This window comes from Aquila chrysaetos, chromosome 4 (assembly GCF_900496995.4).
Source record: "Aquila chrysaetos chrysaetos chromosome 4, bAquChr1.4, whole genome shotgun sequence".
NCBI lineage: Eukaryota > Metazoa > Chordata > Aves > Accipitriformes > Accipitridae > Aquila > Aquila chrysaetos.
In genome coordinates this window covers 76,411,444-76,433,518 of record NC_044007.1, presented here as the reverse complement: position 1 = coordinate 76,433,518, position 22,075 = coordinate 76,411,444, and the positions used below count along the sequence as shown (strand labels likewise).

The window sequence follows — 22,075 nt, the reverse complement described above, 5'->3', positions numbered from 1 at the left end:
TATACAGATAAAAGGTAACATTCCCTGGCATAAATTATCCCTACTCTGGGGTCACTAGAGGAGGGGGTTGTACTGTCGTAACTATTTGGGGAGTTGTACTACCATAACTATTTGTAAAAGCACACGAGAAATAGTTTTCATTAATGAAACTACAATGGAGCAGTCCCCAGCATGCTCAAGTTCGTCCCTTCTGAGACATTTACAGACAGAGCATTAGTATATATTTTTAGCAGATGACAGCAAAAGTTTCTGAAAATTTGATCTTGAGTTCTCTTGCATTTCTTTGGTGCGAAACTTCTGGTTTTGGAGCGACTTCTGGTATCACAATGTTTTAATTAGCACATTTAATTTTTTTCAGTCAACTATAAGACTCACTGTCATATGACTGTAAGGCACCACATTAAGCAGGGTGAAACCTCTTAAATTTATCATTAAAATCAGTGAAAAAAATCAGAAGGGATGTTCAGAAAATAACAGACTAATCACAGACCCTGGGAACAAATTACCTATTACCTCCTCCTTTGTCACTACAAGCATATTTTCTACCTCTTCCTTCTCTCCTGTTTAGCTATACCAGCCCAGAGTTTCTGTGACCTTCTTGAAAGTGGAATTTTTTCTTTTTTCTACTTTTATGCCATCACTGCTAAATGTATGCATTTATATAACATTAAGCCATCAACAGATATTGAAAAAATTATCATCATTGCTGAAATGACTTCAAAGTATACATGTTTATTTGCATCTTTACATGTAATCAATATCCCCACAACACCTTTCAATTTTCTCTGTTGATTCTTTTTGAATTTTCTCCCTTTTTTCTAGTGGTAGCTGGCACCAGAATAGCTTGCAGAAACCAGCTTCCAGAGTCCATGCCCCCTCTGGAAAAAAATTCTCCATAATTTAAGAAAAATCAGGAGTCTCTATAATTCTACTTACATGGCTATATCTTTTGCTATAACAATCTATATCCATTCTATAGTGCAAATAATTGGTATGCAAGAAGTACACTATATCAAGAGCATTCAAGCTCCCTATGTCAGTATCTCACACCTCTTCTTATTTCTTTTCATATTTGGAAAAAAAAAAAATCCATAGGTGAAATAATAATGAAGGCCAAAGTTCTCCTTCTTCAGAATATTGAATGAAGTATATGAGCACAAGCTATTTCACGACAACTCTTGTAAGAAATTTCATTGGTTACATCAGATCTGCAGGGATAAGCAGTCACTAGTTGTAACTGGCACAAAATAAAATTACTTATTTGGAAAAGGAGAAAACAGACTTGTAGGTCTTCACTACCACTAAGTGATATTTCTAACTGGTGAGGCCTATTAATCGAAATGATTCTGTGTAACAGGTTTAGGTAGAAGGACCATCCCAACTGACAGAGACACCCTTTCCTCTTGCTGTAGGTAAAAAGTTATCAAAAGACAGTTTTACTAATACGAGTAAATGGAGTAAAAAAAAACATAGAAGCTACTCTAAATTTAAAAGCAGAAGCCTAGGCAATTTCATCTCTCATTACATTTTAATCCACAGTACAGAACTCGAAACCTGTAAGAACTGGGTAGGAATTTTCACAAGCCACTGCCTGGAATTTTGTGATCTACTTCTAAAAAAAAAAAAGCCAGCATTACTTTTTCTTCCCGACTGTAAATACACAGCCATTCTAGATGGTCTTTCAAAGCAATGCATTAGCAGACCCCTCATTTAGTTTCATGTGCCCAGGCGTTTCCACTTTACAAAGCCCAGTGAGAATTTCAGATTGAAGTATTCAGTTCCAAAAGCAGGCAAGCTAATCTGAAACTGGAATTTTCTATCATTGGCACAATTTAAGGAAAGCCTCGGCTCCTGGAAGCTTGTCTGACATGGCTGTGGGGAAAAGCCTGAGAACAGCCCAGCTGTATTTCTAGCTTGGATGTTTGATTATGCTGCATAGACCGGTAGCCAAAGGAAAGTGTGGTATGTTCAGAAGTACGACAGAACACAAGATGCCACCCTACCCATGAAGCCTACAAACTAACTCAACTCCAGTGGAGAGGCACTCTTAGGCTTCCGTGGGAAGAGGCCAAGGGCTGCCCCGTGCAGGACACAGCCGGTTACAACGGACCCACGCTGGAGCAGATACCCACACTGCAGCCCGTCAGACAGCCCATGCTGGAGCAGATGGATACTCCTGAAGAAACTGTGGTCCACGGAGCACCCACGCCAGAGCAGAGGAAAACACCAGGGGGAAGGAGCTGCAGCGAGAAACTGCTACGTACTGACCACAACCTCCCACCTCCGCGCCCTGCGGCGGCAGGGTAGGAGAGCTGGGAGCGAAGTCGAGTCTGGGACAGCAAGGAGGAAAGGCGGCGTTTCAACGTTTGTCTTTTTTTGCTTCTCACTACCCAAATCTATTTTAGTTGGCGATAAGTTAAAATTCCCCAAGCCGAGTCACTTTTGCCCACAATGGCAACCGGTGAGAGATCTCCCTGCCTTTATCTCGGCCCACAAGCTCCCTCATCCTATTTTCTGTCCCCCGTCCCACTGAGGAAGGGGAGCGAGTGAGGGGCTGGGTGGGCACCTGGCCGTGAGCCAGGGTTAACCTACCAGAGTATCTCATTAGGCAAGAAAACTACTCGTGAGCCTTCTTTCAAAACTCTCCCAAGCCCAACCTTTCATTTAAATTTCAAAGGAATACGCACTCATGTGTTTGAAGACAAGCGCAAGCGTTTGTATATCTACCGTTCAAAGCATCTTCTAAGTCTTAGTAAATGTCAGTGCTCACCAAGACCAATCCCTCACTGCCACCAAAATTATAACTTTAATGGGAAAAGTGGGGTTTTGTTTGGTTTTTTGGTGCGTTTTTTTCCAATTACATGTTGGCTTGGGAGTAGTTCCATAATTTCTATAAGAAAACCAGAAATTGCCTTATTTCAACAGACAATCTTAACGATGTTCTTAAGAGTCCAGTCTGGTTTTCATCCACTTGCCATTAGCAGATGATGATCATTGCTGCTGCTTCATCAGCTTTTTACCTACTTCTGTTGCCACAATTTTCTATAAATGAAAATTCATCTGGGGATTTCAAACTGCTCTAAGACAGTTTAGCTAACTCAAATACAAGATGCACTGAGAAAATGAAGAGTCTGAATTGTCTTGATTATTAATAAGACCTCACTTTTCCAGGACTGCAATTATTTACCTTTATTTAAGAGAAACTAAGAGATTGCGCACCAAATGTGACTGAACCACAAAACCAGAGGACAGTCCTGTATTTCTTCTTACAAAGTTCAGCCAGCCAAAAAGAATAAATAATGAAGTACATAGGTTTATGCATACACTAAACAGAACCATTAAAGTGGATTTATCTGCACCATTTCCCTTAAATTACAATCATGCCCTACTTTTGTGCAATTTTCTATATTTTGTGAAATTATGCTACTGGTGATCTAATCTCTTGTTCGGTGGCACTGTTAGAGTGGGTTATGAAATACGTATTGGGCTAATATTGGAAGTCCTGATGACTTGTGAGTCCTGCAGCAAAGCCTGAATATTGCTGGATGGCTGAAGAGATAGTCATATTACCTGCATCATTACTAAAAAAGAAAAAGAATAAGCTTTACCTAGCGTTCCCTTTCACTGTTTCCATATGTTTTCTAAAACAAAAGCATGTTCGTGTAATTCAAGTAATGAGTAACGGATACTCCTGCCTGGTGCTATGTCTCTACTTTTTCTCTCTCCCAAGTTCCACTTTGCAGGAGACAAATACAGTGGCACAGCATTCCTCTCCCAGTCCTTGTCATCTTAGGAGGTGTTTTATTCTCTATCATCATGTGCATTCTCACTGGTCCTTTCAGTAGAGCCATTTCCATTAAAATATGAATATTCAGATACATAGATGAGCACAGTATGCTCACATAGCATACCAGAATAATTCCCAGCATAAATAAGGCTATTATTTAATCATACATAAGGGTTTTATTACCCTTGGAAGAACCCTTAGGTTTTACTAAACAACTAAAATTCTCTGTGCTTTTCATTCACTTGCCTGAGAAAAAATTTTAAAGAACATGTTTTCATTACAGTTGGAGAGATGTTTGGAGAGAGCAAAAATCTTACCCAGTACATGTTTATAGCTCTCCAATACTAAACTTGTAAGAGCAGATTTAATCTCATAATCTTTACCCAAGTGGCACAAAAGTCAATCAGTTTGGACCACACCACACATTTATTCTTACAAAATAATCTAATTATTCTACTTTCACTATTTCAGAAATTAAGATAAATTCGCATACCTGAATTTTTACATCTCTGCAAAACAATGTCTAATGCATACCAGACTTTACAAAAAACATAAGCCAAGAATAGAACTGACTTTTTTATGTTTAAATCAGGATGAGCTCTAAGAAATGCCAAGCCTTCCCAATTATTCTGAATTCAAGGTTCACTATCGCCTCAGAGTCCCTGTAGTTCCCAAATGGCTTTAAAAAAATGCTAGCTAAAGAGCATTTATCCATTTTTAGAAAACCTAAGTAAGACCAGCTTTTAAGCTCTGCATTTTCCCCAATAGGAGAAAAAGTGCTTTACAGAAACAGAAAATAAAGCATGGACACCACAGCAGCCAGCTCTGCCACATCAACGAAAGAATCCAAAGGAAAGCTCTTGTTTTCCATTCAGGGGCAGCTCTCTCCAGCCAGTGGGCGAGGACAGGTAATGTGAAGAAAAGGCTGTGTGCTTCTTTCAGACCTTAGGTAAGAACATCAAATACAAGCTAGCTAGGAATTTTAGCATTGTTGCATGGAGACTTTTTAAGGAGCAGCGGAACCCAGCCGATGTTGGAACATGGGATTTTTCCCTCCTGGCCACGAGCGCCCAATGGGGTGCTCTCTGAGAATAAGGCTTCTCCCATCTTAGTTTGACAGATGCAGCTGCTGCTGTTTTTGCTTGCAGGTCCAGCCAGGAGCGAGGCTAAGCCCCTAATCCAAACCAGCAGATACACACAAACACACACACACAGACGAGGACAGAGCAAGCAGTGCCTTTACCAGCACACACACAGCAAATGCGCCGACATAAACCCAACAACACAGCCCCAATCTTGTCCCTAATCTCCAGCCGCACTGGACTGAAGCTCACCAGCGATGCACGCAGGCCCCCGCACTCTCCAGCTGCACAAGGACACCGCGCTCACGGAGCCTTCAAACACTGCCACGGGATTTAAGTTCATCTAATATCCATGCCCAGACCCTGAGCGCCCTTACCCTGCCACTGGCTTACATCTGGGCTTTTTCCAGATGCTGGTTTTTTTTTCTCCTACTTGCCAGCTAGTCCAGCTTGAAGTTTGCTAGCGAGTTTTGTCAGTTAAGTTTGCACGCCCACCGGGATCCCTACAGCATCTGGTTATAAACGCATTGGCTAGCCCATGGCTGGCCCTCAGATCTGAGAGCCCCCATGACCCATGGCGTCTTCTCCAGCTGCAGGTGCCCAGTCCTCCTGTAACACACATCCACACACGCAGATGCAGCACAGAAAGCAAGGTCAAGCAGAAAATCATCAGTAAAAGTATTTAATTAGACGCTCAGACCAGAGCACTGCTTACACGAGACCATTCCCTTTTACTCCCACTTCTATTTTTCCATGCATGTTTTTCCCACATCCACCTTGGCCCTTCCCTTCCTCCGCTCCTGTTTCCTCCCAAACAATGCACCCCTAACTACTTTTCCCCCATCGGTCCCAGTTTTGCTACATCCCTACCTAAAATTGGTATTTCTGATAACATTACCTGGGTCCGCTCAGCCTTGCATGGCATTACTGACACAGGACAGCGGTGGGCCTTGCGAGATTGCCCCCAATACTCCCTTCAATTATATGTGAGGTTTGACCATCTTCCCCTTAAACATCAGTGAAATTCGTCCACCTTTCACAGCAGCTATCTGTAATTTTTGTCAGCTTCTCACTCCATTGCTTGTGTTCAGCAGTTTCTTGTATCGTGACCAGCAGTTTCTCACGGTCTTTTCAGTTGGCGAAGCCTCAGGCCAGGGCCTAGACATCTGCTGGCATAAAGTAAGAAGATTTCAAAGACAGAAACAAAAAGAAGTGCAGACACTCTAAATTATTGTGGGTTTAATACGTGATGGTGCTAAAGAAATATTTCTGCGGAACAGTTAGGATACAATTATCTACCGCAGCCAAATGTCTGGTTCCAGGTTTCATACAGCTCTAGGTCCTTCGAGGAGACGCTGGGCCGCACGGTTCTGAAGGCACTCTCAAAGTCCAGGAAAGCAATAGGCCGTACTTGGTCTGGCATGATGGTTGCAATGTCCGTGGACTGAAGACTGCGGATAGGGCCCAGAGAAGCTTCTCGACAGAGCTGTGTCATGTCTGCCCCTGAAAATCCACTCGATTTCTTAACTATGAGTTCGATTTCCTCTTCATTTAGGGAGCAGTGCTCCTTTGACATTAGACGGGTGACAATCTGCTTCCTAGCTGAGGCTTCTGGAAGAGGAATGTACAGTCTCTTCACTAGTCTCCTTCGGGCAGCTTCATCGATTTCTTGGGGTCGATTTGTTGCTCCAACCACTAGAATACGATCTTCAGAGGAGGTTGTTGCCCCATCTAACTGGACCAGAAATTCAGTTTTTATCCTTCTCGACGACTCGTGCTCCCCATCTCCACGCTGAGACAACAGAGAATCAATTTCATCAATGAAAATCACTGCTGGCTGTTGACATCGCGCCACAGTGAACAGCGCACGGACCATCTTTTCCCCCTCGCCTACCCATTTGGAAGTCAGAGAAGAGGCACTGATGCTAAAAAAAGTTGCTCCAGACTGGCATGCGATGCACTTGCCTATAAGAGTCTTGCCAGTCCCAGGGGGGCCAAAGAGAAGAATTCCTTTAGGAGGACCACGTAACCCAGTGAAGATGTCTGGCCTCAGCATAGGCCAGACTACTATTTCTTTTATAGTGGCTTTAGCAAATTCAACTCCGGCAATGTCATCCCAGCTGACAGGAGGCCCATGGTCCATGATCTCGTGCATAATGAGTTCAACCATTTTTGGTTCTATGTTTTTCAGTCGTTCATCTACAGGCAGCGATGGATCTGTTGGTCCTCTTGCACGAGGCTTACACTGTGCTCCTCCGTTTTCGTTTCCATCTTGTTTTGGAACTGGAGGAACAAATTTGCCAAACGGACCCCGAGATCTGCCTGCACCCAGTGATTTTTTTACACCTCCATATGACGAGACTGGTGCACGCTGGGGTAGGTTTTGAGATTTCCTTTGCTGATCCACCCACAGCTGTTCTTTTGCAGTTCTAAAACCAGGAACACCGCTCTCTTCATTTCTGTTTCTATACCCTGAAAAACTACTGGTTTCTGTACTAATGGAAGCCTGGCATGGGGCAAGGCTAGGAATCACCGTGCTGCCTTCATCAGCCAGACCATAAAACGCTTTTCTTTTTCCAGAACTTGTGGACCATGCAGGTACAGCTGACTGATTCGAAAGAGACAAATTTTGTCCATCGCGACAGTTACCTGACATTTTCAGAGAACTACTACTTGCCACTTCTTTACTTGCAAATAGAGGGGTTGCCTGGAAACCTGTAGGAACCTGTTCATTTAAGGAAGCTGAAGAGGCAGGAAGTGTATCCAAAGCTTTGGTCACAAGAGGCACGCTGCTTTGAAGAGACTTTGAAGATGAGGGATTCTCAAGGAGCTCTGGCCCCCGACTTGCACATTTTGCTGAGCCAGCACAGAGCTCAGTCTCTCTGGCACTGCTGAAGATACCGAGTTTAGGAAGACCTGGAGCAGCAGAGGCACTGACCCCTTTATCAGCTAGTACACAGGCATCTGTCGGTGCCATCTGAGAGCTTTGGAAATTTTTGCCAGCCTGCATCCTCTCTTGCACACACTTTAATTCAAATACATTATCTGTTGTCAAGGCAGATTGCCACTTGTCACTGTCATTTTGCTGACACTTTGCCAAAGTCAAAATGTTTTCAGCATAGTTATTCAAGCCAGTCTCTATGTTGTCAGAGTCAATAATTGCAGAGTATTTCTCTGCATATTTTTTAAACAGGTTGGCAGCACAGACCTGAGAGATCTCGGAGTTTGCCCATGCATACTGAATATGCAGGATTTTGGCACGGTATTCATCTGCCTTCTGTGCAGGTGTGCAGGTGCCAGAGGTAATAGCGAAGTAACTTTTCTGCCAGTCGCTCAGGTGCACGGTGCTGTGAGTGGGGGTTTCCATCACTGAAACTGAAACACACATAAAATACCTGCTGTTACAAAATGCATTTCACAGCTATTTGCTTTGGCTGCTTTCCCCCTTTCCTAAATACGTATACATGAAAACATACAGTATTTTAAATTGAGAGAAATAGCAAGTAGGTCTTGTAAATTACTTAGCCTGTCTGGACACTTTACCATTTTCAAAAAGCAACCAGCCTTGTGGTGTAAAGCCATTTAAACTGAGGTTCTCTTTTCTTCCTTGTTCAAAGAAAGAAAAGAAGATGACAAAAAAAAAAAAAAAAAAAAAAAAGAGAGAGAGTTTACTTCTAACCAGAGGTCTCCTGGGGAGGTAAGTAGACTGCAAAGAATGGTAACAGATGGCCAAACAAAAATTGGCCTTGTTAAACGAAATCACCAGTGCTTTCACTCTTATTTGACAGAATACAGCACAGTGCAGAGGAGGACAGATTACACATCACTGTCAGAATGATGAAATTTCTTACAGTGATGGCAATAAAAATGAAACAATGAAGCTAATAAATAAAACTATGTGCAAAGTCCCTGAGGGGAGGTAAAAGTGGAAGGAATAAGCCCGAGTGTAGTAAACTTTCAGATTAAGAAAATATTTACAGATTCATAGTAAATGTTCAAAACGATTTATTCCATTTAGAACGTACTAAAAGGTCCCCATTTTAGAGAAACAAAGCTCTTGGGTGTTTAAAGCAATGCTTGTTTCTCAGCCTAAGAAAGCAGAATTTAAATTCCTTCAGTGATTTTTTAAATAGGAAAGATGACATTTGGCTAGGAAGGAGCATTTTGCTAGACGTGAAAAGATATGCTCATGTTTACGATGCATTTTCAAAGAAGTCTTTCTCTGCAAGGTACCATGTGCAGAGATATTTCTGGTAACATCAAGAATTCATTATTTCAGAAGAGACACAGGCACAAGCAAAATTATGAGAAACCTACCACTGCCTCAACAGGGTTTGCAGAAAGCTCGTAACACACAGTAATTCCGATCTTTTCATCTGTCCATAAGGGACATACGTCTAATATACGATATGACCGAAATACATCAAATTCTAATTTCTTCTTTTTTAACTTCAATATGTACAGGGATGGTCCAGCCAGAAAATAGTTAAAAAGCAGACATCCATATATTCTGCACCCCTTCCAACACGGTACGAGCCAACTTGCAATCTTCTACCGATTCAGCTACAGACTATGTATGAGTGCAATTACGGTGCAGGTGTAATGTACACACAAGACTGGGGAGACAGAGCTGAAAGATTCCGGGATGGGGGGGTGTCCTCTCTATTTACTTTCAAGAAGTCTTGCGTCAGTGTTAGACAACAGAGAGCACAGTATGATTATGGCAGGAGGGGTTACACATAATAAACAATAAGGAGATAAGTTATTTTGGTTTGGATTTTTTTGGACTTCAGCCCAACTTTGTAGAACTGTTTAGAAAAGTAAATTTTACCTGCAAATTCAGTGCCTTTACACGGGAAGCCAATTAAAAAAAAACAAAAAAAACAAACCAAAAAAACAACACAAAAATAAGACTTCCTCTGAAAAATTACTGTCAACTTTTGGACTGTGAGAAGTCTAACTTGCGCCTACTGAATGAGGTGCAAATTCCCACCACAATCCATCTGCAGCTGAGTGACAGGCAAAGAGGAGATAGAGGGCCGCAGCCTTTTATTTCTCTACGCAACTACTAAACAACACACTGAATAACTGTCACTGTGCATATCACTTTTTTGTAGCTGTTGAATCAAAAACATCTTACAAAACATAAAAGCTAAGTTCCGAAGAAGTTTAGTAGCAGGCGTTTGCTCCCATGAGATGTGTCCGTAGATTGACATCATTCAGAATACAAAATCTCAAGTTCGCCACCACTTCCTAAAGATGTAGTAACCATCCTCGCAGCACGGAGGGAAGGTCATAACAAGCGAGCAGTGGCAGCTAGTTTAAAGTTTCGGTTTGATTTTTTCCTCTTAAGTGCCTCCTACGACCAAATCCTCTCCCTATCCTCGTTCACTACAGGTTGTCCTCGTAGTCTCACTGTTTCTCGCCAAGAGTAAAACAAACGCCTGCGCGGGCGGCCATAAACCGTTCCCAGGTGTGGCGGACACCGGTTCAGCTCGGGGGCCCGCGCTGGCACCAGCTATCGCGCAAGTCAGCGCCCCCCCCCCCCCCCCCCCCCCCCGGCCCCTCGCCACACCGGGGCCGGGGAAACCGAGACCGGAGCCCCGAGGGCTCCCCTGAGGCCTTCTCCCCGCCACCTCGGCCTGGGCCGGGCCGGGCCGGGCGGGCTCAGCCGCGGGAGCGCAGCGAGGGCCCTCACGCGCGAGGGGAGGGGGCGCAACGGTCGCCAACGGTCGCCAACCGCCCCCCCAGCGGCCGGGGCCGCGGCGGCCGCCCCAATCCCGCCCCCCGACCCGCCGCCGCGCGCGCACCCGCACCCGCACCCACCGGCCACGGCCGCCGCCAGCCGCCTCAGCGGATCCCGCGCCCGCTCTGCCCCGGGCCCCGCCAATCGGATAACAGGGCGCCGGGAGATGCAGCCAATCCGAGATCGGGAGGGCGGGCCGAGTTGGAAAAGGGGCTCCGGGGGCTCCGGGAAGGGCGGGGAGCCGGAGGGCGGGCGGAGCGAGGCCTGCACGCGGGGCCTTCCCCGCTCCCTATTGGCTGCGCCGGAGGCGCGCGCCCTCCAATAGACGCGGGGTCCGTGCCTCGGGAAGGGCGGGGCGGAGGCGCCGCCCCTCGCCTCAGCGACCGCCCTCGGCCCAGGCGGGCGGCGGGCCTGCTGCTGGACGGGCCTTTTGGGGAGAAAAACTCTGAGAAAGGTCCCGGCAGCAGCGGCCGGACTGCCTGGTGAGTAACACGGTGCCTCGCAGGGCAAAAGGCGGTGGCCCGGGTGGAGGCATCCCGCGAACTGAACCTGGTCGCGGAGGCCCTAGCTGCATCGGGCCGACCCACCGTCAAATTAGCGCACCGATCTAGATGCAAATCAGCACGCTACGCTGCAGTCACGCCTCTGGTATTAACACAGTCACTTCTGCGTGGGTGAACGTTTAATTTCCTGTGAGAAACACTTCTTGCAGTTACTGTCAGGCTTTTGTTACACCAGCAGCGCAGGCAGCACATTAAACTGTCTGTCCTCAAACTCTGCGAGCCATCACCTAAGACAAACTTGGGCTAACGTGTATCCTCTGTAACGCTTGCTGCCATCGAGTTTCCCCCAAGGCGTGCTCGCCCGATTTCCCGTGGGTTGCGCAGGGGCAGGGAGCGAAGGAGCCTGCGGCTGCGAGCTCCCCTCGGGAGCGCGGGCTGCAGCCGCGCAGGGCTTAACGAAACGGGCCGCTGCCTTCTCCTACCTGATGGCGCCTGAGCCGCAAACCACAGCTGAAGCCGGGCGGCTGGCTCCAGCGGTAGATCCAGCTGCAGGACCACGCGGAACTTTACGGAAGGGTCGGCATCAACCCTGGTTACGGCCCCGTATTTTTCAGACTCGTGTTGCTGGGGAGGAAACTTCCCACGGGAACTCTAATTTGAAAAGTAATTTGTTCGAAGAACACGTTGAGAACAAGTCACCGATGATGAAAATCAGGGCACTGACGTAACCCGAGTGGGGAAGCTGGACCCCTTACAGCGCATCTGGCATGAATAAAATGGGAAAAGCTTGGTTAAGAGCAAAGACAGACAATAGTCATAGTTTTGTTTCCATTTATTAATGCTGCCAATTAAAACCTACATGTCTGTTTAGTACGCTTTGGATACAGATTTTAAAGGAACTCGACAGCTCACAAATTACAATAAAAAAGCACTAAACGTCTGATTATCTTTCCATTAAGGTCATACAGACTCTACATATGCTATGTAGATAGCATCCACCGGTGGGTATTTAATCTGCCCCCACCACCCTGGTCTTCACGGTTCTCAGTTGTATTTCTCATTTGCTCCCGTCTTTGAGCAATTCAAGTTTACGCATGTCTCAGGGTTTAGACTGCTGTTGTAAGGCAACTGCAATGTGGGTACTACTCATCAAATATGGTATCCTTACAGGAGACATCAACAACAAAAAAACAACCAGCATGAGCAGAATCTTACATGTAAAGGCAAGAGAAAATTAGAAATTTAATAATTATAATGCAGTTCAGAGTATAATATATTAACAATACTTTTATAAATACGTTATCTTTTCAATATTTCCCCATCAATAATAAATATATTCATAATCTGTCATTATTACTAAGAATGTAAGCATTGTACTAGCACTCTACTATTTAAAAAAAAAAAAAAATGGTTGCTGAAAAGTTACTTTTTTCCCTCCTTCTCTAGCAGCCGCACTGTCTCCCTTGAGATGTGGATATTCTACTAAAGTACAATTCTGAGATTTGGTAATTATTTTTAACATCGAACAGTATTAATTGGCACAGACTGCATTAACTTTTGCACACAGGGCACAATAAATCCAGGTTCACATATTAACTATTCATACAGTATTTTTTGCTTACAGGTATGTTGCAAAGCTACAGAACAGAAACAGCAGTTAGGTTCTTCTTTCAAAATGTTCAACACTTTTGTTCTTGAGTTGATTACATAGCCCAGATTCCACTGTCAGATGACCTAACATTAATACTCTACAAAGGAATTATCACGTGGGGAAAAGAGGGTATGAGAGACTGAATACTAAAGCGGCTGTCTTGGTTTCAGCTGGAATAGAGTTAATTGTCTTCCTAGTAGCTGGTACAGCATTATGTTTTGAGTTTGGTATAAGAGGAATGTTGATAACGCACTGATGTTTTCAGTTGTTGCTAAGTAGTGTTTATACCAAGTCAAGGATTTTTCAGCTCCTCATGCCCAGCCAGCAAGAAGGCTGGAGGAGCACAGAAGTTGGGAGGGGACACAGCCAGGACAGCTGACCCAAACGGGTATTCCATACCATGTGATGTCATGCCCAGTATATAAACTGGGGGGAGTTGGCCTGGGGGGAATCGCTGCTCAGGAACTCACTGGGCACCAGTCGGCAGGTGGTGAGCAATGCATTGTGCATCACTTGTTTTGTATATTTCAATCCTTCTATTATTATTGTCATTTTATTAGTGTTATTATTATCTTTATTAGTTTCTTCTTTTCTGTTCTATTAAACTGTTCTTACCTCAACCCACGAGTTTTACTTTTTTTCCCACTGGGTGGGGGGGAAGTGAGTGAGCAGCTGCGTGGTGCTTAGTTGCTGGCTGGGGTTAAACCACGACAGCGGCCCTCACCAATTACATATTCAAATCATCCCAGAATTTCAGAAAAACTAGAACTGTGAACTTCAGATTTCTGTATTGGGCTGGCCATGGGGAAATGTAATTCCATGGGTCTTGTCACTGCTGTTTATTAGAAGATTTACTTATATCACTTCTTTAAAAACAAAAATAAATTAACAGTTCTACTGCATTTATAATATTTTAAATTAACCCTTATCCTAAATTCTTTGCCAAAATAAGTTTCAGTATCTGGACAACAGCCTTTTCTAAAACTGATACCCATGCTGAAAAATGTTTAATTGAATGTCAGTTTTGGCAACATTTTCCCACAAATGTCTAGAGGGACCTGTGTCTAATCCTGGGCTGTTGGGAACAGTTCACCTCTCCTGGGTTTGGATGTGCATCCTGCCTGCGTCCCTGTTCTACAGCAGTTCTGAGGCTCACACAGGCATGCATCATCCACCTCTGCTCTGGTTTCCATGGAGAGGATTTCCACCAAAATCCACTTATATTCAGTCTGGTGTTGTCTTACTTTATGCATTTCTTTTCCAATACTTATTAGTTAGATTTTAATTTCAATTATAGTCACATAAGCCCAAAGCAACTCCATTTCATTTCAGTGGAATTATCCTGGATTTACTCTTACGATAGCTTTGATCAGAATCTGATCTCTTTTTTTTTCGTGGACAGACTTGGTTATATATTTCACATACAAAATACTGGTCTGTCTCACAGAGAAGGTGTAATTCTTCTCTGGCTCCTAGATTCTAGTGTTTTCATAATGTAAATTTGTAAAATGGTATCAGTGTGGACCATATGTGCTATGGATGAACATTGTTTCCCAAGCCATGAAAACTGAATAATGTTTTAAAAAAACTAATAACAGAGAAAGGAAACAACTGCCAGCATTTTCCACTCTCTTCAGTCTACCAATCTACTGCATTGTGCTACTACAGAAAACCTTAATTTCACATTGGTTCTGCTAAAGAGAATGATGCTATCAAAATTTCTGATACTGTGGCTGAGAATAGTATCTTGTGGAATGGCTCAGTCACCTGCTTGAATATTACTTGGTTTTGCCAGAATATTACTTGGTTTTGCCAGATTAATTTGTCACCCCTTGCTTCATCTGTTACATGTGAAACCAATTCCTTAAAGAAATAGTAATCAGCTTTTCCATCTGGGTGGATAACATAGCTCCAGGCTAGCCTTACAGAAGGGCGGTATGCCATCGCCTCCCCTAGTTGCGTGGCTCGACCTGCTGGAAATGCAGAGCTTGGTCAGTTCTTCCTAAGCATCAGGATTCATGCACACCTCTTACGTAGCACTTGCACACACATTCATACTAATCCTTCCCCAGTTTGCACCACAGCAGTGAGGTGTAAGGAATCACCAGAATCACCAGAAAAATCCACCTGGTCCATAGTCAACTTCTTTAATCCCTTCTGGGAAGATGGTGGGTAGGAGCAGACTGTTTGCCAAATTAACTTTCCCGGTGCATGTTTCATAGTCTACTTGCTACTTCCCAAATGTAGGAATTATACGTGCAAGGGATGGAGGAAGAAAGCTGAATAATTGTGCAAGCTGTTCAAGATGCTGTAGAAGTTAATATGAGCAGTAAAAGGAAAAGATTAAAACAAATGCAAATGTAGAAATTAATCCTACAAATTATTTTTCTTGGAGTAGCTCTTTATTTTGTTCTTATTTACATAGAAATAACTGTCTGGAATTTATGTTTTTAAAATGGCAGAAGTACTTATTAAAGTCAGATATTGTTTCTGACTTTCATTTCACCTCTTTACTGTACCTGCGTTCAACAGGATGACATATCAATGGCTTGTGTCAAGTACACATTATTTGACTTTCTCTGAAGGTTAATTGTTTTCCAATATTTTCATGTTCCATGTGTCACTGTTAATGGAAGAAAACCACTAATGGGGGCACCACAGCATATTTTGGGGGGTAGTTCTCTTAATTTCTATTTTTATTGTAATTTGTTATCTTGTTAGCTAATTTGAGAAACGAAGAGTAACATTTTTGCCATCACATTTCTTAGCACATTTTGTCAAAGATTTATCACACAATGAAGTAAGAAGAATGGTAGCCATAAAAAGAAATCTCAACTCTATTTCACAGAACATAGCTTACAGATTATTTTCAAGTAACCACTGCTTATAACTTGGTTAAAAATATAGAATACCAGGTAGCACATGGCTTTTGACAAAAGTCTTAAGAAGGAGCTTTTAAGAGGCCTCATTCTGAATGATCAAAGTGAAACCCAATAGCCAGCATAACCCATTTGCTGAGATTTGACAAAATGGCTGTTTTAAAAGCAAACCCTTTAAGAGAAAGTAGAGAACCTGCCATAAGGACCATCAGCATTCATTTAGTGCTCACTCCCCCCTGATCTGACTAGGTAATGAAGGAAGTCTTGAAGTCCTAACTTCATTTACAAAATTATTGCAGCAAGTGCGTCATGACATGATAGTGCCCCAAATCATGACAACAACATTTGTGCATGCCTGTTTAGATAGGACCTGAACAGAGTTATAACCAGGTTGCTGAACTTCTCCCAACTTGGATACTTTCTGAAGTCATAGTAATGTTAAATTAATTAGTTATAACACCTCACAGTTTCATCTGTGAAGAAAGGAGTGGGTGTGCTAGCGGTTAATGGGGACAACAGAGGGAGCACTAACCTTTCCATTTCCACTGCCTGGCTCAATAAATGCTCTTGATTACAAACTGGTAAGAAATGACAGCTCGAGTCCCCATGGCTATGTGCATCCTGGATACAGGCAAGATGAAACTACAGTACAGAGAAGGAATGACTAAGGTTACAACACAACTTGCTGGCAAGGATTTTGCTACTGCAGCTGGGCTATGTAACAACAGGTTTTGTACTTTTTTCCCCTCATAATTTGACTTTCCCACCTGCCCCTAAAATAAAACTTGGCAACAGAGAGCAAGCCAGTTAATTACCTCCTCCCCACTGCTACTTCACTGCTGTTACTGCTGGTGGTGGTTTTGATCCCATGTTTTCAGAAGATCAGTTGCCAGCTGTGAGATGTGCTGCCAGGCAAACTTGATGTGGGTGGATTCCACTGTGCGGGAACAAATAGCAAAACGTAGCACAAACTTCTCTCGCAGGTGGCATGGGACCAGATGAATCTTCTTGGCCTCATTTATGCTTTTAAGAAGTGCCTTATTTAGTTCATTTGAGCCCTGAAATCATTGTAATTCAACAGATACAGTGATGAATTTCAGAAGCAAGTTTGGAATATGTAAATCCCACCAAGCAGACAAGCCCAAGTAGTACCAGTAACACGCAGCCACTTTCTCATCTCTCAGTGCTTTGCCATCAAAGGATTACAAAAAGATGACGGCGCAAGAGATAATTTTTCAGCCACAAAGAGGTTTATGGATTAACTGGGGTTTAGAAGCAGTGTTCACACTGGGGCATTTGTGATGGCTGACTGCTTGTTTGTGACCTAAGCTCGTGAGCTATGTAGCTTCATGTAAAAGCATTCATTATTGCATCCATTTTGTTACACTTTTCTTAGATGTAATCAAACAAATGTGGGAGGAAGTTTTGCAATGAACTATACTAACATTTGTAAAACAGACCTTCCAGACTTCACTTAAGCACGGCTGCTGTGAGAGTCTTTTGAATATGAAGACGGAAATCTTACCCTTAATTAAGAAACAGTTAAGGTAATGTATCCCTGGCATAAGTTAACCTTCACACTATCAGTAGAAACCCTAAAAAAGTGTTTGCCTCAAGTTCTATAGGAAGTGTCCATCACAGAATGCTACAGAGTGGTTTGGGGGAGGGGGAGGATTTTAGAAACATGGTAAACTGACCCTCTCACTGGAAGTAAACAGTCTTCTGCATTCTGGGAAACAAAGATATAAATGTTAAATGTCTTGCAGAAAGTGAGAGGGACTCTACATGCATGCAGTATTGAATTTTATCTCATTCTAGTGTACTTCATTCTCCTTGTGCTCAAATAAGGAATGTGAGGATTTCCCTTGGAGCAGCTGTGCATTCTTAATACCAAATCTCAAAAGAAATAGGACTGCATGGAGGAGTACTGGTTCTTTTGCAGGTTCAGCTAATGTTGAATCAATGGTTTTCCTACTTCATGTCCATCAGCATTTGAGAATAAAACAAAAGATGTCATCAGATTTTCAAAAACAGTACTAAATTGCTTTAAATTTAAACAATGAAAGAAGGGATCCCAGAAATCTTGGGATTTTTGTCTGATTTAGCAACACATGATGAAGTGCTAGCTGTGGATCTTTGACAGTCTTTATTATCCAAATTAAAGGAACCTGTCCGTCTAACTTTTATATCAGCAGACCCAGAGATGGCTTCAGCATCACTGGGCAGTTTGCCATCATAGCTTAGGATATACCATGTTGATCTTGAGTGCTATAATTTTATTCCTTGGGGAAGTATCTTAGCTATTGTACAGCCTTTACTCTTTCTATTACACTGCTGGTAACGCAGAATTGCAAGAGATGCTAGGAGCATCTGTGCTTTTACCACAGTGTTCCTTTACTGAACACTGACTGTGGAAAAAGAGTCAGAGATGGACAAATCCGTCTGTTCAGCAGCAGTTTTGTTACTGTAGCGGCATAGGTCTTCTTGGAAACATCCATATCAGAAAACATGTCCTCTCACATCTGCGCAGTTGTGACTTGGCTGCTTAGCTTTTTCCATATAAAAACAAAGCATAAGGGAGACACAGTTTCCCATTCGCACTGAGGATAAATGTATTATTCTCATGGGTTTGTATCGTATTAGAGTTAGAGCTGAACCCAAGTCAAAACCTTGTTCTGACTTAGCAGAAGTTGTTAGGGAATTTGGATGGAAGCCTGAAATTCATGGCTAAGCAATTAGAATGCTTCTAAGAAAAGGACCAACTGCGGTGTTTTGCAAGTCCCCACCCATTATGGGTCAGTCACTGGTGACAATGATATACTGCTTTCTTATCATTAAAGTGATGATCCTTGCCTTTAATATGAAATGCACAGCACTAACTTTTAGGCAATACAAGCAGTTATATGATGTTAAAGTTAAATCCCTTGGCAGGGGTGAGGGGAGGAAGAAGAAAGATTTATATATCTTTCTTCTGTTCTGCTCTCAGAGCTGCACCTAGGGGCTGCTGTGACACTCGGGTGTCACGTCAAATTGAAGTTACTCGTGACTAATCCTCTCCCAGAGCTTTGAGAAGCCAGCTCTGATTGAGTCTGTCAGCTTCAATAAGACGGTATTCTCACTCCTCTGGAGAAATGACTAGCTTGACTTGTATTCATCTGCAGACATGACAAGGAGGCCAAAAATTAACCCTTTGGCATGATACATTTGATGAAATAGTTATAATATGAAAGTCATAGATTATTAGTCCATCTGTTCAACCGTGTGAAAGGCAAAAAAATTAAAAGTTACAGATAAGCAAAAAAAATACAAAAGGATTTCTCAAGAACAAAGGAAGGAAAAATATTTCATACTTTTACAGCTGTGCAGCATTACAGTTCAAGTCCCCTGTCCCTTAGTCCTACTGTAACTACATAAAAGTTAGAAGTATCCTACTTCTAAGATGCATTTTAAGACAAACTATAGAAATCACGGGAAGATTTTTCAAAGAGTGGTTTAAAAAGCAAGTAAAGATGCATAAATAACCATAAAACACTCTTCATTTAAAAGCTTGTTAGTTTTGTTTTCTTTTTTTTTTGTACTGGGAAGAGAAGCGATGAAAACACTGCTGTTTCAACACTGGTTTTCAGCAGAATCATGCCTTTATTCTACAACTTGTCCAAACGTTTCTTAGCTAGGTGTCCAATATTTACCTCCTATTGTAAAATTGTCTTTCCCTGTAGATGCGATTTCTTCCTCTGGATCATCAGGGACAGGAGAACAGATGTAGATGAACTACTGGTCTGATCAAAAGTGACAATTCCTGTGTTGCTATGCTCTATTTCACCAGGACTGTTCCTTTAAAGTAAATGTAGAGCACTGAGTAACAGCTGTCTCTGGATCTGCAAACCTAGTGTTTGCTTGTTCCATGTGAAAGAGCAGACTACAACCAACATCTTGTTATTGAGCAATAAAAGCCACAGAACCTATTCCTCAAAATCTTTTAAAAGTTCTTGTTAGGAAAGAAATAATATTCATGTTTCTACTTACTGAAAAAACTCCACATTCTGTCTGATCCCCTAGCACCAGACGTTTTTTTCTTTTATTTTAAACAACATAAATTCAAACAAAACCATTTTCCTATTCCAGGTGAATTCACCACTACCTTATTGTTAAAGATTTGTTAGCTCCTTCAGCCAATTGCATCAAACTCAGGTAACTGGAGCAACTGAATGACTGAGAAAAGAATTTGTGAAAAGTAGTAATACCACACTACCCAGAAGGAGCCAAGATGTGCTTGTGAGCCTTCGGAAAAGCTAAAAGCTCACTTAGGTATCACGTGAACTAGAAAACATCAGTGCTGTTATTGTTATTGCTTGGTGTTCAGATTTGGTGTCACAATCCAGCCCTTTACAGAGGCTTTAGTTGCAAGCTCCTCTATTAAATGAGCTCTTTACCTAAAATAAGATACTGATCCCCTTTTAATGTCTGACTAAACAACTGAGCCCTCTCAACTACTGCAGCTCTTATGTTCTGAGTGCAGAGTGAGTTTTCTAGTTTCTGTCGGGTAAGGTCTCCACATCAATGAACTTGGCACTTACAGAGATTTTGGGAAATGAAAGACCAAGAGGGGCAAAAGGGTCATGTTCAGCAAAAAAAAGCAGACCAGGGCTGAGGGCAGTTGGGAAGCTGCCCTCCCATGCAACCTCTTCTTACTCATGTCTTGTTCCAATTTGCCCAGTCTGACAGTAGGATTTTATAAATTAAAATGTATTCTTTAAAGAAAACAACAAAAAGTGTTTACTACTCTAATCTTCATCCATGATAGTCATTTTTTATATATATATATATATATATGTAAAATTGGATATTAAATATACACACATATAAAATTAACTTGACAAAAAACATGTAATATATGCACACACTCACACTTCATATACAAATATCTAGGGAAACACATTAAAACAATCACCTTCATCAAAGCCCATCAAGCATAGAATATAGTGGTCATTTTTGTGTGACTGGTTAGACTATTTGTTTGCCTTGACTATATATTTCCATACCCTAGTATGCTTGAATTTCTCTTAAGCATTTGATTAATTTTTTTTAAAATTGTCTTAAGCTTCTTTCTTTAATCTGCTTTGATCTACGTGAACTCCCCTTACTTTCCTTAAAAAATAATTAAATACATTAACTACAAAGACTATATTCAATTGCAGGTTATTGTATTGCTATAAAACATGACAGAAGAAATAGGAGGTCTTAGCTGCCTTACCTTCAGCCGAAAACAGACTAGTCCCAAGACAACCTCAGCACAGATCTCAAATCTTCCATCCTGAAGGACTAAATGTTCAAATTGATGCGACAGCCTGACATGCTAAGAAGAGAAAGAGAGTATCTACGTTGTACAAATTTGATTCAACAGAAAAGATGTGCTAAATCGTTTCCACCCCTAATCTCTTTTCTCTGTTCCCTCTTCTGATATGTGATAATATTCACATATCGCCATCTGTTTATGTTAACTTACATCCCAGTTATGACTTCCAGAGACCATATCGAGCCATTACTTTATTAGTAGCTCAGTCTATCTTACGCAGTACTAGTCTGTTTCTTAATGAAACATTTCAGCAGAGTTTTATATGATACCATATTAATAGTAAATAATTGTAATAATTCTTCTTTAGGCTTTCTACCACTGTCAGTTTTGGCTGGGAATGGCTAAAGAGTCCAAAAGTTATTATGGTGAAAGAGGGAGATGCACAGGTATATAGAGAGAAAATGATCACTATTCCAGTGCAAAATAAGCTGGAAAGATACACTTTTTAGAATAGTTCACTGAATATGAGAATAACTGTGAAGAAGGGGGGAACTTGCTCGCTCTTCTGACCTGGGTGCTCAGGTTTAGTTGAAAAGAAAGGTGATGGCAGTATAATCAAGAAAATGAGTAGCAAATCTCAGCCAACCTGTTTAGAAGTTACTGGGGAAAAAAGAGTGGCATTGAACACCAAGCCAGGGAAATTATTTTGAAGCATAGGAAACCAGTGCTCTTCCAAAATCAAACAAATAGGAAAAATACCAACAGGCATATTAACAGCCAGCTGGGAAGTCTTAACATCAGTCAGTGATGCTTGCATACTTGTACCACATTTTGCTTTCTTCCAAACAGAAGATGAATTAATTCAAAAGCTCTTGGAAGAAAAGAACCCATATCCTCATCAGGTACCTGCAGTACCTTATCCAGTCCCCCTCTCACTGGCTATCATCAGTTCAGTGCTCACTACCCTAAAAAAAAAAAACCCAAATGACAACAGCAACCAGCTATTAGAATTACAGTTTGTCTTCATGCAATAGCCAATCTACACCAAAAATTATCAGCAACATCTAAAATGATGTTTAAAAGTTCCTTAGGTTTGATATATTTATGATTGCAAATAATTTTACAAAAACA

At 42.1% G+C, this 22,075-nt stretch overlaps 3 protein-coding genes across 12 annotated transcripts in view; 1 reads left to right on the top strand and 2 right to left on the bottom strand.

Annotated features, from left to right (window-relative positions):
• The window catches only part of FIGNL1 (fidgetin like 1), a 46,900-nt gene extending 35,238 nt beyond the window's left edge, over positions 1-11,662 (bottom strand). Inside the window, exons 1-3 of one of the 6 annotated variants that reach the window (XR_003923236.2) lie at positions 10,696-10,844; positions 5,768-8,244; positions 713-4,731 (exon numbers count right to left, since the gene is read on the bottom strand). Coding sequence is in view for 4 of the 6 variants with exons in the window: in XM_041123076.1 (XP_040979010.1) it covers positions 6,161-8,236 (2,076 nt within the window). In the remaining 2 variants the exon portion in view is untranslated. Of the gene's footprint in view, positions 1-712; positions 4,732-5,535; positions 8,245-10,691; positions 10,845-11,600 lie in introns of those variants that run through there. The other 5 variants (XR_003923235.2, XM_041123076.1, XM_030012900.2 and 2 more) reach the window with 5 other exon arrangements.
• Positions 9,104-13,134, top strand: LOC115340065. The gene is made up of 4 exons (XM_030010856.1): positions 9,104-9,122; positions 10,223-10,398; positions 10,941-11,097; positions 11,470-13,134. Exons 1-4 carry the CDS (start codon positions 9,104-9,106, stop codon positions 11,844-11,846), a joined length of 729 nt encoding a protein of 242 aa, XP_029866716.1. The 3' UTR covers positions 11,847-13,134.
• DDC (dopa decarboxylase) overlaps positions 11,801-22,075 on the bottom strand; it is an 80,240-nt gene continuing 69,965 nt past the window's right edge. For 3 of the 5 annotated variants that reach the window (XM_030011894.2, XM_041123089.1, XM_030011892.2), the window contains exons 13-14: positions 20,903-21,004; positions 14,165-16,706 (exon numbers count right to left, since the gene is read on the bottom strand). In XM_030011894.2, coding sequence (XP_029867754.1) covers positions 16,491-16,706; positions 20,903-21,004 — 318 coding nt within the window. In that variant the 3' untranslated portion in view covers positions 14,165-16,490. Of the gene's footprint in view, positions 11,881-14,164; positions 16,707-19,337; positions 19,483-20,902; positions 21,005-22,075 lie in introns of those variants that run through there. The other 2 variants (XM_041123090.1, XR_005932225.1) reach the window with 2 other exon arrangements.